This window comes from Cyrtonyx montezumae, unplaced genomic scaffold, assembly GCF_038088225.1.
Source record: "Cyrtonyx montezumae isolate F1298 unplaced genomic scaffold, pur_monq_1.0 scaffold_2, whole genome shotgun sequence".
Lineage (NCBI taxonomy): Eukaryota > Metazoa > Chordata > Aves > Galliformes > Odontophoridae > Cyrtonyx > Cyrtonyx montezumae.
In genome coordinates, this window is record NW_027071936.1 from 63,224,739 (window position 1) to 63,238,724 (window position 13,986).

At 49.6% G+C, this 13,986-nt stretch overlaps 1 protein-coding gene across 4 annotated transcripts; it reads right to left on the reverse strand.

Moving 5' to 3' along the window:
• Window positions 1-1,115: 1,115 nt before the first annotated feature.
• Window positions 1,116-13,834, reverse strand: IMMT (inner membrane mitochondrial protein). 4 transcript variants are annotated; one of them, XM_065735940.1, is made up of 15 exons: window positions 13,707-13,834; window positions 12,407-12,483; window positions 12,055-12,244; window positions 9,593-9,713; window positions 8,936-9,016; window positions 8,324-8,425; window positions 8,021-8,157; window positions 7,713-7,816; window positions 6,979-7,114; window positions 5,864-5,993; window positions 4,662-4,676; window positions 3,383-3,606; window positions 2,600-2,731; window positions 2,112-2,241; window positions 1,116-1,789 (listed from the first exon to the last, which is right to left on the reverse strand). In XM_065735940.1, exons 1-15 carry the CDS (start codon window positions 13,749-13,751, stop codon window positions 1,182-1,184), a joined length of 2,232 nt encoding a protein of 743 aa, XP_065592012.1. In that variant the 5' UTR covers window positions 13,752-13,834; the 3' UTR covers window positions 1,116-1,181. The 4 variants fall into 4 exon arrangements, with proteins under 4 accessions (XP_065592012.1, XP_065592014.1, XP_065592013.1 ...); XM_065735942.1 differs by lacking the exon at window positions 8,936-9,016; XM_065735941.1 differs by lacking the exon at window positions 4,662-4,676.
• Window positions 13,835-13,986: the final 152 nt, after the last annotated feature.

The window sequence follows — 13,986 nt, forward strand, 5'->3', positions numbered from 1 at the left end:
TGAAGGACAGCTGCATTCTGGTAATCTGAGTGTTGGTTAGAGTGCTGCAGGTCTGGGACAGACCACAAGTGTCCTGCTGTCAGCTTGCAGAAGATCTTGCAAGATTTCTCAAGCTAATTTATTGTGAACTTGCAGAGGTGGAGGATTTGATTCATAAAAAGTAAAATCTTGGTGGGTGTAATGCTGCAGGAAAAGTCCTGACTGCTGTGACAGCACAGGGATATTCAGTAATAAGATTGGGAGACAACAGCTGCTCCATGCTGAGCTGCAGCTTGAAGTCTGAGAGTGTTGCTCACAGTACAGAAAAAGATTTGCAGTAGAGCAGTTTGAGGGCAGTGTTTGCTCCAGGAACTGCAACGGTTAAGGGGTAGAGCATCAAATACAGGAATTCTCTGTGCTTTTTTCTCCCTCAGCAGCAAGCAGCCAAAGGCACAGCCCTTCACTTCAGCTGTTGGGTGCTGGCTTTCATCACTGCATCTTTGCTGCTGGTGAGAATTAAGGCAGTGGTGAGAGGGAAGGAAGGAGCTTGCTCACCCATGAGGACCCACAAAGAAGTGTGGCTTCTAGCTCGGGGTACCTGCTCTGAAACTGCAGAACAGGTCTAAGAAAAACCACCACCATGCATGCTCCTACATCTGTCTACTTAAACCTGTACTCATACATGGATTGTACAGCTGTACCAATCAGTGGATGCTCACTCCTTGAGATTAGGACACCAATAGAGATGAGGATGACAAGGCTTCAGGTCACAGAGAAAGGCAGTTCTTGCATGGCAGATGTCTTTGCTATTAAAGAGGAAAGTGAAAAGCAGAAGGGAAGTGGTTGAAGTTTTGTTTTATTCAGCTGACAGTGTGGCAAATCATTAACAGTAGGTTACAAACGTTTTGGTTGGATCACAAGCCTGCTCGGTAAGATGGGGAAACAAAATCGTTACACAAATCGTGGAGGAGCTTCCTGAAGTCGGTGGTCATGATAATGCAAAACCAATACAAATACAACAGGTGGCAAATTAAATACAGTGCAAGGAAACAGGACAGGACTCACACTCTGATTTAAGGTGGCCAGCCCGCCCCCACCAGCTGCTTGGATTGCAGCCCATAGGAGCTCACCCTCAGGAGGTCATTGGGTTTCTCTGCAGCACGAGCAACTGCTGAACTGCCCAGAACTACTGATCCTGCTGCTCACTGCACCTGAGTTGTTCCCAACCCCACAGCGCTAGCATATGCTGTCAGGATATCCACGATCTGTTTGGTTTCGAGGGTCATTCGAGCTTCGGTCAGCCAGTCGTGTGCCACTCTCCTGGACTCTCCTCTTAACTGGTTGACAAATTTAGCTGCCAGCTCCAGATCTCCGTGCTCAATGCAGTAGGAGGCATAAGACAGTAATTTAAACGTATCGAGGTCGTCGGGGCTGAGTTCAGCTGGTGGCTTCAGCTGCTGAGGGTGAAACACAAGAAGGGACTGCAGGTAAGACAGGAAGTACTGATACAAGCTGTTTCTGGTTTCGTCAATCATAGCCACCCTTTTTGCCAGTTTTTGGACTGTGTAGAAACGTGCTCTGAGGGCCTCCTCGCTGTACACCCCTCGTGTCAGGGACTCCTGGGGCAGGGCTGCAGTTAAGGCCTCTGTAAACGCGTTGTCAGAACAGCTGGCCTTGATGGCCTTCACTGCACTCTCCAGTGGCTCTGTGGGGCTGTCACCAGAGCCCGTCTTCATACAGTATTTGAGCGCTTCAACAGAAAGCCACAGCTGATGGGCCTTCCTGGCCTCCTCTTCTGCTACTGCGTGACCTGAACGGGAGGAAGGAGACTCTCAGCTGGGGCACACGAGAAAAGCATCGAACACAAAAGCGCTTCAACACATGCAACAAAAGCCATCCCCTCTGACTGCTCCTAAAGCAGCCACCCCCCTGCCATCTGCTCCACACCTCAGGGTCAGAGTCCCTGCCAACAGTTCTGCTTTGGCAGAACAGCTTTGTACTTTGCAGCTGGGATTTAGTGGGTACTCAGCCAATGGAGAAGCATTAGCCACGTGGCTCATCCTGTGTTCAGGCACCAGGCTCAGATAAGAGCCCAGGAGAGACTGTGACACCACTGTGATCCTGGTGCTCACTCTCAACTGCTTGCTCAATCCCTTTCAGCCTGGCGTAGGCAGTGTTTATATCCAGCGTGAAGTTGTCAAGCTGCTCCTGGGTAAGGCGTCGGAATTGCATTTCTTGCTCACTGAGTTTCTCTGATAAGTTCTGAAAAAGACAGACAAATCATCAGGCCACTGAGAGCTGTTTATTTAATTCTCTTTTAAAGATATTTTTCTGTAACTTTTTTTTCTTGCTACAGACAACACACGTAGATATACGAGTAATAAGTCTTATTAAGGTGAAATTAACAGTTAATGAATTTCTAATTATCAAATTTTCACCTACAGCTGAGGATTTTCAGACAACTCAGCATAAAACCTACACATTCAAGGACTTACTCATCTCCAGATGAGCACCCACTGAGTGCTGCCATCTCCTCCAGCAAAGTGCCTGCTTTGCAAGGCTTCACCACTGGCGTTTAACCAAACTCCCACCCAGCTCCAGGGGGCCTCCTCTCCCTCACCTGCTCGAACTCCACCTTTAGCTCCTGCTCCTGGATCTTAAGAACATCCCGCAGGTGATCGGTGTGGGCAGCAGCCTGCCGCCGGAGCTGGGTCCTCATTTCATTCTCCATCACCTCTCGGACCTCTTCCACCTGAACACAATTCAGCAGCTGCTATTGCACCGTGCCCGTTACCCAACGGGTGCACCTTATAGAAGGGTTACTGATTCAAGCTTCATGCTTCATCTGGAAAAGCTTCACAGGGCTGTTCCTATAGCTGAACCATGTCTATAAACACCTAAGGAGCAGAGGCAAAGGGACGAGGCTGGACTCTTCTCAGCAGTGTGTGGTGACAGGACAAAGGGAAAGGGCCACAAACTGAAGCATAGGAAGTTCTGCACCAATATGTGTGGGAACTTCTTCACAGTGCAGTGACAGAGCACTGGCACAGCTGCACAGAGAGGTGGTGGGGTCTCCTCTGGAGAAATTCCTACCTGTGCAACCTGGGCTGGGAGCTGCTTTGGCAGGGGGTTGGACTAGATGATCTCTGGAGGTCCCTTCCAACCCCTACAGTTCTGTGATTTTGATTCTAAGCCCTTTTCTAAAGATTGCACCGAGCAGCTGTTCTACATTCTAAGAACCTTCCTTGCTCAGAATCTCCCTTCCGTGCTTGGCACAGGTAGGGGGCCCCAACCTGAAGTCCCCCACCCCTCACAACACCCTCCTGCTCCCTGTGCACCTCTTCTAGCTCTTCCACATCCTTTCTGAGCTGCAGGATCAAACAGTTGAATCCCACCACTTTACCTTCTTCTCCTGTTCTATTTCAATCTCACTTTTGTGGTGCTCCAGTGCTTTTGCCACAGCTGCTTCAAGTGCCTTTTTATCTTCAAGTTTTTGCTTCTCCAGAGCCAACTCGATGTGCTGCTGCTCCCTGACCCGCTGCTCAGCCAGCTCCTTGTTCAGCTGGTCGATGCGACGGTGCGCGTGTGCAATCAGAGAATTCAAGTCGTCTGTTGATAACTGCCCAGCTGAAAAACAACAAGGTATCAGGAAGGGCTGCAGAGAAACTGCCAGCACAGCTTCCCCACCTCACCCTGAAGCACTCCAGGGCTCCACGTGTGGTTGGGCTGTGAGCACGTTGTAGGAGACGCTGACAAGGGAGTAATTCCTGTCACTAGGAGAGAAACTACCGTGGTTTATTTGCACTCCCACATCTGTGTCCTAGAGGAGACTGGCAGCAGCTCTGTCCATTCCTTGGTCCTTCCACCACTGCCCATTTCCAGCATGGTGCACAGAGCAGCAGGATGTGTAACGCCCCAGCACGGGCTGATCCATCTCGCTGCACAAGGCTTACACACATCTGATTGTGAGAACCAAAAGAAGGCTCTCCCTCTTTCCCTTCAGCAGTCCTCCATGCCAGCTGTTCACAGCCACATTTGCTACGTGTTATCCGGTGCAGCAGTGCTCTGTCTGACCCAGAGCTGAGTGGCACCACTAAGGAGCTCAGCTGTTGACATTTCTGCCATTGGAAAACAGAGCCGTGCTTCGGTTTTATCATTTAGTTTCCTTTGATCAAAAGGCAAAAAAAAATCAACCTCAGAATCAAAGAGTTAATCAATCGTGAAGATGACATTCAAATTCAGTTGATCAATTTGGTCACCCAGCTCAGCACACCCAGACACGTTGGCAGCATCAGCAGGAGCTGGTTGCAACCAGGCCAGAAGTTGGGCCTTGAAGAAAACCACTGTCAGTTGGAATTAACCTCTGTTAATTGTAAGTGATTAGTTTCTGTTTCTCATTGGAATCTCAGCAGCAGCTAGTGACCCACTGAAACTGACCAAACAAGTGGAAGCGTGGCCTCAGACACCAACAACTCACCTGGCAAGCAAGAGCTGCTAGACCAAGTCTGGTTTAATCTGCACGTGCAAAGCTAGTGGCAAAGCTCCCAAAGCACTGCCCGGACTGAAATACCTCAGGGATGCTTTTCACCACTTTGTTGATAATTTAAAGCGCTGTACCACACAAACATAAGAAAAGGACAAAGGAAAGATAACATTCACAAGACCAGAAAACAGGAACTCACCTAAATCAGTTATGTCTGCAACAGAAAGAGGAGAGGTTGGAAAAGTTAATGCACGTTCACTACAGCAGTCAGTCGTGCAAAAGTACAACAGACAACTAAAAGATTCTGCTCTAGAGTGACCCGAGTCTTCAGGAGCTTAAGAACAGTGTGCTGACTCCAGAGATCTCTCTACGTTACAAGCAAGGCATACCCTAAAGCATCCCCACTGCTACATTTCCCCCTTGGAAACCCACAGATGAACCTTTGGGTTCAGCCAAAGTGAGGGACAAAGGTCTGGAGTAAAGAAGTGCACCAGGACACTGAGAAGTTCTAGGATCTCAGAAATGAGGGAGTGGTTGGCTCAGAAACAACCTCCCAGGCAGCACTGGGAGTCACTAACAAGTCAGTCCCATACACTGCAGTGAGGTCACATCGGTGTGAAACTGAACGCTGCCAGGAGATCCCCTCTGCCAGAAAAGCGCTCACAACACTCGGGATGTCCTCCCCTCATCCTGCATTGGGAAGGGCAGCTCCATCTCCAGGGTGTCCAAATCATAAATGTCCAAAATGTCCAAATCTTCTCCAGAACTTATACCCCAGAAGATCACACATATAAATAAGACAGCACAGCAAATTGCAAACTGTTTGTTCATCCACCAAGTTTTCCCAACTTCTTGGGAAAAATAAAAGCCCAGAGTGTTCCAGAGACCCACTGTTCTCATTTAGCTATGGAAATGAGTTTGTGGACCAACGTTCACATTTCTAGAGCATTAAGTACTATTAGGAAAGAGGATCATGGAGGATGAGCTGACTTAAGCCATAAGAAGCTGACTGTGAGCCTGACTCCTTTCTGCTTCCCTGCAACCACACTGCGGTACTGTGCGAACCTTCCAACAACTCCAAGTGATACACTTATCCCTCTAGCAAGGCACAGAGAGTCTAACTGTACTTCTGAATCACACTACACTTTTTTCTGCTATAAGGAAAGCAGAAAACACCATACACTCATCCACTGCTCCCATGCAGCACAGGCTGTTACTCCAGATCAGCTCCTGTGACATTTTCATTCGAATTAACACATAGGATAAGTACGTAAAGAGCAGTGAATTGGCTCCTTCAGCTATCTTGAAAGAACCAAGGAGTGCAGAATCAGGGAACACTGGAAGCAGACAGTTACAGTGCTCTACCAACTGCTCTATGGTTACTCCACAGCTGACACTTACTGAGCCCCTTCCAGCCTGGCTGCACGTCGGGGGTGATGCTGTCGAGTTCTCGCTGAAACTCCTCTCTTGCCGTAGCCACAAGCTCGTGATACTGAGCTACAATCTTGGCCTCAGACTGTGCTGCCTGAACCTGTAACAGACACAGAGGAGACTGGCTTATTTTTCAAGGCACGGAGATGTACGTCATCTAAGAGCAAACTTAAGTTAGTGGCAGAGATCTTCATCCTCCCTTGGGGAAAAGAAAAGCCAGCCTGTGATGTCAAGCCTCTTGTACACAAATTATTTACTCCAACTACACAGATCCACTTCTTCACAGCACGCTGTAACTTCAGAGCCAATCTGTAGCCCAGAAAAGACCAACGTGGTATCCTAAACTCGGTATCTGTCTTTAAAGATATCCAGCTCTACTCCTTCCTTACAGAATCAGAGCGGCCTGCAGCTACCACACACCCCCAGCAGAGAGCTGCCTCCCCTCATTAAGTTCTGTGTTCCCACTGTTAAGAGAAATTCTCCACTGAAACTGCATCAGAGGAATCAATAATCCTGCAAAGGCAGATGATTTCAGCTTTACTTTTTTTCCTCTGTTTTCTGAGCTGTAAAGTGACTTACCCACAGTCATCAGCAGACTCCTACTCCTCCCCAACATCATGATTACATAGGTGTGCCCAGATCCTAAGAAACAAGTTTCTTTTCGAGGTTAAAAAGCAATCCTGTCAGCATGCCCTGCCCAAGGAAAAGCCACCACCAGAATAATCATCTATGCTCTGTGAAAGGCCACACCAATCTGCACCAAATGTTCAGTTTCACCTTCCAAATTCTACTCCAGCATCAGACAGGAAGAGCTACAAGCTGCCCAAGGAAAGAGCAGACACTGAACAAGCTGGCTGCAGATTTCTGGGGCAGGGTTGAGGTTTCTCTTGCGTAGTTCTTGTCAAGACTACTCACTGGCAGTACTATCCACTCAAAGACTGACTGCAGCCAAAAATAATATCTGAAAAAAGCATTTAAACTGAAAATATTTGATCTATCAGAGAGGACTTGGAGAAAGGGGGCTTGCACAAGCTGCCAAGTCCTCGTTCCAATCACTGCTGACTAAGAGCGGCTGGGAGCGTTACCTTTTTCACTACATTGTCCAAGTCAACTATCATATGATGAAGATTTTCCTCTGCAGCAATAATGTGAGATTTGGCTCCTGGGATCTGAGACTTCTTGGCGTTCTCAATTACGCCTTTTGTCTTCTCTAACTCTTCTCTGAAAAGAAAAGAAGCTGCTGATTATGACACGTACAGGTCTCACTGCATAACCCCTGAGAAAAGATCACTTTGTACTTTCTGTATCTGTAGGAAGAACCACCTGATAAGCAGGGGGCACCACGGTGAAGTTGGTCTAGATGACCTGAGAGGTTTCTTCCAACCTTAATGATTCTGTGGTTGGTAAATTCAACTTCAAAGATGTCCTCCTCTATTTCCTATTGTCCCCTCAGCAGCGTACAAGAGTTCCCAAATTTATTTCTATCCTCACTACTTCAAAAACAGCTTTTGTCTGTCAGCTCACTTCTGCTGTTCCAATCACTGCGTAACGACCTAACGTACATGAGAGTAACTTGTAGAGAACCTGAGGTGCTGAGCAGCCCTGCTGACAGACAGAACCAACAAGCAGTGCTGTAACACTTGATTTTTTTATAGCTAGGAGAAGCTAATGGTTTCATTTTACATTACAGCAGAGAGAAGCCAGTGATGTCACTGACTCAAGAGACACAGCGCAGTGATGCTACATACTGTCTACAAACTCATCCACCTCTGCCAGCCCGCGTGGGTCGTGTTTTATGTCATAAAAGCAGGCAACTCACTTGGCTTTCAGAAGGACATCAGCAGCTTCGTCCACTGCTCTCCTTCGATCTTTCAGAGCGTCCTCCAGAGTGCGCCACTGAGCTGACTTCTTCTCCCCAGCAGTCTGAGAAGCAAAGATCGGTGTTACTACAAATCCCTACATTAAGAACTTCCCCAACAGATAACAACCAAGATTCAGAATCTCACGGAAGGAGAATGAACAAGTGGGAAGATCAGGTAAAACTGTGACAAACATTAAACCCCCGGCTTCACCTTTAATTACGAGATCAATTGCTGCTGAGCACAAGCCCCCACTTGCTCAGTTTACCTCCGAGTCGTCCATTGCCTCCTTCAGTATTTGCAAGTGAGCATTCACTGCTTGCACAGCAGATTCCTGTGCAGTAATGGCCTGAAGTGTTATACGAGCTGTAGAGCTCAGGGCTCCTTCCAACGCTGCTGCAAGGGCTGGAAAAAATACTGCAATTAACGGAGGTCTCATCACTGAGGTGATGCATTACATCTTCTACATTTCCTCCATGTCTCCTTACGTTATTTTCTGTGACCCACAAGAGTTGGCCAGTTTGGGAACAATTCTTTTGTCCCATATAGCATGTGAGGAAAGCTCACTTACCCGAGATCTTCTCCTGCTCCTCCTTGTCTTGCTGAGCAAGACGAGCCGCGACTTCATCGGGTGATCGTTCTTTTACAGCATGGGAAACCTCGTGTTCTTTATCTATAAAAGCAGAGAAATTGTTTCAGTGTCGGATCAATCTGTTTAATCCAGGCTGCTATAGGATCACCTGTAGGGAAGTAACCTTTTCAAAGCTGACTTTCAGAGTCAGTGTCATTTTATAAACCTGACTGCTGAACAAAGCCATGCCAAAACTACCTCAAGCTTTTTGATATCCATAACCATAAAATGAAGGTGTTCACTTGGCCCCACAGAGCTTTTCAGAACCAAAGTCAGAAAGCAACCAACAATGGAGGCAAAGTGGGCCGTGCAGCATCCAGTTCAGCACAAGGGCAGTGTCCCCTTGCATCCATCCCTGCAACGCTCCCCACCATCACTCTCACTTACTCAGCATGCTGAGAATCTATTAGCAAATGATGAAAGATCTTCTGCAAAAGGCATGAAGAAGAGTGCCTTTCAGAAATGACAAATCCCAACAGAGAACTGAGAATCTACGTGTCTGAAGCTACAGGATTTTGATTTTCTACATGGTACTCATGTGATTTTCTTCACCTTCTTCAGGCTGGATCCCCGGAGCTGGCACCGACATGGCTACCCCTGTTGCAGAGATGATCTGTGCTGCAGCCGTGCCTGCTGTTAAGTACAGTTACAGAACTGGAACAGTTAGTATGCACGTGCATTGAAGTGAGAAGAGGGAAACAGTTAATACTGCTGTTGTTTTTCTCTGGAGGAACATTGTTTGGACATTCACATTATTATGTACAGACAAGGAGACAGCAGCTCAGATTAATTACACACACACAAATCTTCACCTGACACAACAGGTAAAGGAACAGAGGTGCCAGCTGCGACCCTCTGCGTTCCTTTCCATCTGGCTTTCCAGGCAGCTCAGCAAGTAACCCAGATAAGGCTTATTGCTTAAGGAAAAGATCACCTCTAGAGCCCCACACCCAAAGCGAGCCTTGCACGTACAACCACAGAGCGCAGTCATTTGTATTAGATTCCAAATATTCAAAGGTGAATAAACTCAATTAAAAACTAAGCAAAAACAGCTCATGCCTTTCTAGACAGATCTCCTTCTGATAACAATATTAAGTCTAAAAACACTACAGCATGCACATCTGAAAGCCTGTCTTCACGTGCTGTGTGATGCATGGCACAGAACGCGAACTCCTCTGCTTCTCCCTGCAGGACACCCTGTAAGGTTACCTTCCTTTTCCTCTGAAGGAGCAACAGCTTCAGTTTTGCTCGGCTGCGATTTGGGAACAGGCTGTTTGGATTCCTTCATCACTTCTGCCACAGATGAGATCTTCAGAGGGCCTTGCTGGATCTTGAAAATCAAAAATAGGAAATACCGTCAGTTTTCCGAACTGCTTTTGTGTGTCACCAGCTCCACTGAAATGTAGAAGAACGCGTCCACATCCAGACACCTGCAGCGTAAATCCAGACCTCAAAGTACACCTGAGAACAATAGCAGGGCCATGGAATTCTTCACATTGATTTTTAACTGAGAGAGAATCTTTATAACTTTCACTTCAGTGAAACTGAACACTCAGCAGTGGCTGTTTCTCCTTCAAACAAAACTGAGTTAAGGTATGTACACAAAGCTAACGCTGTCACATCCTAAACATGCCAAGCATTTCTGAGTGCTCTGAATATCTGCTAATGCAGGGACTGTATAAATCCCATGCACACAATTCTGACCCAGCTCCAAAGCACAGGTTTCAGTTCTTTCCTTCTGAAGGTTATTTAGTCCATATAAGTATGGCTACTCATAAACTAATTAAGCTAATTCAGACTTGGATGCTTGTGTTGGATAAGTGCTTACTCAAGTGTAAATACTGCATGATTTCAGGATATTAATTCTTTAATAACCATCATGCAAAGCCACAAGGTGAGAACAGCAGCACCTGAGTCAGAGCCATAACTGAACGGATGAGGATTCAGTCTGACCGGTCTGTCTGGTGCCTGGAAGGCACAAAGAGCCTCAATGATCACAAGCAAAGCAGCTGAAAACAAGAGAGACAGTTCTGGTTAACTAATATTCTTCCATTTGTTAAGAACAGGTTTCTTAAATTAAAAAGACTTTGGGTTTCCTGAAGGTCAAACGGCTTCTGAAAGCTCCCAAGAGCCGGGGCCAAAGAAGCCTTTCAGCACTCTTGTTTAGGAAGGAACGTTTTCTTTCAGATGCGGTAGCAGAGAAACTTCCAGATTCCGTTTCCAGCACTGTGCTGAAGGCAGTATCAAGTTTTCCTTCCTGCAAAGTCACGTCACTGAGACTTCCTGGGGTGCATTAAGAAGAGTGTGGCCAGCAAGTTGAGGGAGGTGATCCTCCCCCTCTACTCTGCCCTGGTGTGGCCTCATCTGGAGCACTGTGTCCAGTTCTGGGCTCCCCAGTACAAAACAGACAGGGATCTCCTGGAAAGAGTCCAGCAGAGGGCTACAAAGATGATAAAGGATGTGTAACACCTCCCTTATGAGGAGAGGCTGAGGGACCTGGGGCTGTTCAGCCTTGAGAAGAGAAGAGTCAGAGGGGATCTGACCCACATCTATAAATATCTAAGGAGCGGGAGGCAAAGGGATGAGGCTGGACTCTTCTCAGCAGTGTGTGGTGATAGGACAAAGGGAAATGGCCACAAACTGAAGCATAAGAAGTTCTGCACCAATGTGTGTGGGAACTTCTTCACAGTGCAGTGACGGAGCAGTGGCACAGCTGCACAGAGAGGTGGTGGGGTCTCCTTCTCTGGAGGACGTTCAGGACCCACCTGGATGCCTACCTGTGCAACCTGGGCTGGGAGCTGCTTTGGCAGGGGGTTGGACTCAATGATCTCTGGAGGTCCCTTCCAACCCCTGCAGTTCTGTGATTTCACAGGATGACACTCACACACGGCTCTCCACCATTCTGATTCAAGTTCTCAGGTTTCTTTAAATCCAGCTTAGAATTAAAGCTGTCTAATCCTACTACCTCTACCTACTACTAACTACACTGCCAACAACGGTAAAGTTAGTAAAATTCCACTGTGTCACCTACTACCATCTCCCCAGCTTACACACAGGCAGAGCAACTCCTTGGTTAGCAGTCTGGCAGTTTCACTACTGACAAAAATGACAGTTTTATAACCCAGACCACAATGGCACGATGACATCACTGAAAATCATAGAACATCACATCACAGAATGGCCTGGGTTGAAAAGGACCATAGCGATCATCTAGTTTCAACCCTGTGCTATGTGCAGGGTCACCAACCACTAGAGCAGGCTGCCCACAGCCACATCCAGCCTGGATTTGAATGCCTCCAGGGAAGGGGCATCCACAAGCTCCCTGGGCAACCTGTTCAAGTGTGCTGCCACCCTCTGTGTGAAAAAGTTCCTCCTAATATCTAACCTAAATGTCCCTGTCTCAGTTTAAGGCCGTTCCACCTTGTCTTATCTCTATCCACCCTTGTAAACAGCCGTTCCCCCTCCTGTTTATGTGCTCTTTTCAAGCACTGGAAGGGAAAAATGATAACTCAGCATCACCTCAAAGAGCAAAACTGCAAGCCAAGAACGCTCAGTTTGTCACCGTTAAGCCAACTGCACAAGAAAACTGATTAGAATTTGAAATCTAAGAGCAGCTCTCTCTAAAGAAGGAACAACCGAGCGCATTGTGGGGGTGAATGGGAGGCACTTACAGGTTTCTTTGGCGTGGGTACGCTCTGAGGTGCAGGACCAAGTGCCATCTCGAAGAGTCTGTCGGAGTAGGGAATGGCTCTCTCTACGTTCTCCCGGAAATGCGGGTCGTAGCTGGCGTACAGCACCGTGCCCCCCACTCCCCCACCCACAAACAACACGCTGCCGCCGATGATTTTACCGACAGAAACACTGCGGGGAGAGAACATAAACTCCATCAATCCTATCGTCCCACAAGAAAAACCCCGACGGATTTTAAAACTACACCTGGGAACACCCGCTGCCATCCCAAAGGCGGCCACCACCCCCAGGGGCTGAAGGACCACCTGTACCCCCCCGAGCCCCCCAACGCACCCGGACTCTCCCGCTGTGGTCGCATATCCGCGGCTCAGCCGTGGTGGACGGAGCACTGCTCTCCTGCAGCAGCAGTTCTGTGAGGGGTGGAGGAGAGCAAAGTCAGTGAGTGCAGCTCAGCCCAGCACACACCAGCTCTGCTCGGGCTGAGAGCTCCAGCTGCTCAGTGCAGAAAGCGGAGCTGCTTTGGCACTTCAAACTCCTTTGGGAGACACACATTTCTTTCTGAGCTCCCACACCGAGACGTGAAAGAATAGCACAGCCCCTTCCAAGATAGAGATCTGGCTATAACAGAAATGAAATTGCCACGTGAGGAGTGATGCTTTCCCATATTGCACATAGCGGGGATAACATTACCTGAGATTTTAATCTCCTGTTTTCCCTCAAAACAAAGATTTACCAGAAATGCTGGTTGGGCAGTGATTTTTTTAGTTAACAAAAGGATCCAGGGACTGCAGCATTGGAGATGATCCACGTGAGATCACCACCTGCACGGGGACAGCTGAGTCACGGCTGAGCCACTGACAGAGCACCCGAGATCAGCCCTGGGGGCACAGGCAAAGGCAGTGAGGTCCTCTTAGGCCTCAATTAAGGGCTGACTGCCGCTGAGGAAAGACGTCCGGTTGGAAATCCCTCCTTTGGAGTTCTGTCCCTGCGAGCCTGGATCCTCGTTCATTTTTCCTCCCCCCTGCGTTGGTCCTTTTGCCTGTGCCCCTACACAGGGCCCGGTAACACATCACTCCACACCCGCGCGCCGCACACACGTGCTGCACCCAGCTCTGCTCCAGCGCCTCCAGGGGCGGCCCGGCGGAAGTCTGCTCCGCATCTCTCAGCTCACGCTTCCCACGTGCCCCGATGTCAGTGGGAGCAGCACGCGGCCGTATTTAGCGGCGGTTCCCTCCGCCCGGCCCATGCCCCGCAAGGTCACGTCCCGCCCGGCTCCATCCGGGTCACCCCGCGGACCCGGAGCACCGCCGCGCTTTACGGCCGCCGTTTCCCGCCGCCCTTCGCGGAGCGCCGCTCGCCGGGATTGGTAGAGCGGCCGAGCGGCAGCTGACAGCGCCCGCCCACCGTCGCTCCCCATTGGCTGCCGCGGCCGTCCGTCGGAAGCCGAGCAGCCAATCGCGGCGGGTGCGTGAGGAGTCATTCAGAGCGGATGGAGCGGCGCTTGGAGGACGCGGCGCTTGGGCCGCAGCTCAGCGGCACCCGGCATACAGAGCGCGGCCACCGCTCACAGCGACCGGCGGTGCTCCTCTCATGAGGCCGCGCGTGTTCTCCCTCCCGCCTCCGCCCCGCTCACCTGCGCGGCCACCGCGGCCCCCGCCCGCTGGCATGCCCGCAGCATCGCCTCAGAGCCGGCAGCGGCCGTGGCCGAGCTGCAGGACGGCGCCGCGCACGGTAACTCGCTGCGCCTCCACCCCTCACCGCCAGCGGGCCGCGATGCGCGTGCGCGGGGCCGCCCCCTCCGGCGGGGGGAGGCGGGGCCGCCATCCCGCAGAGCGACAGGCGCCGCGTCCAATCGGCGACGAGCGAGCCGGTCACGTGCTCCGGCCGCCATTTTAGGAAGCGCCCTGAGGGGG

What these genes read in the sequence shown, in the direction of transcription:
- IMMT (XM_065735940.1), bottom strand. Translation starts at nt 13,751, where the DNA reads ATGCTGCGGGCATGCCAGCGGGCGGGGGCCGCGGTGGCCGCGCAG. An exon ending in GGGCCGCGGTGGCCGCGCAG is followed by an intron (nt 12,484 to 13,706) that starts GTGAGCGGGGCG and finishes CACCCCTCACAG; the next exon opens with AACTGCTGCTGCAGGAGAGC. An exon ending in ACCACAGCGGGAGAGTCCGG is followed by an intron (nt 12,245 to 12,406) that starts GTGCGTTGGGGG and finishes CTCTCCCCGCAG; the next exon opens with TGTTTCTGTCGGTAAAATCA.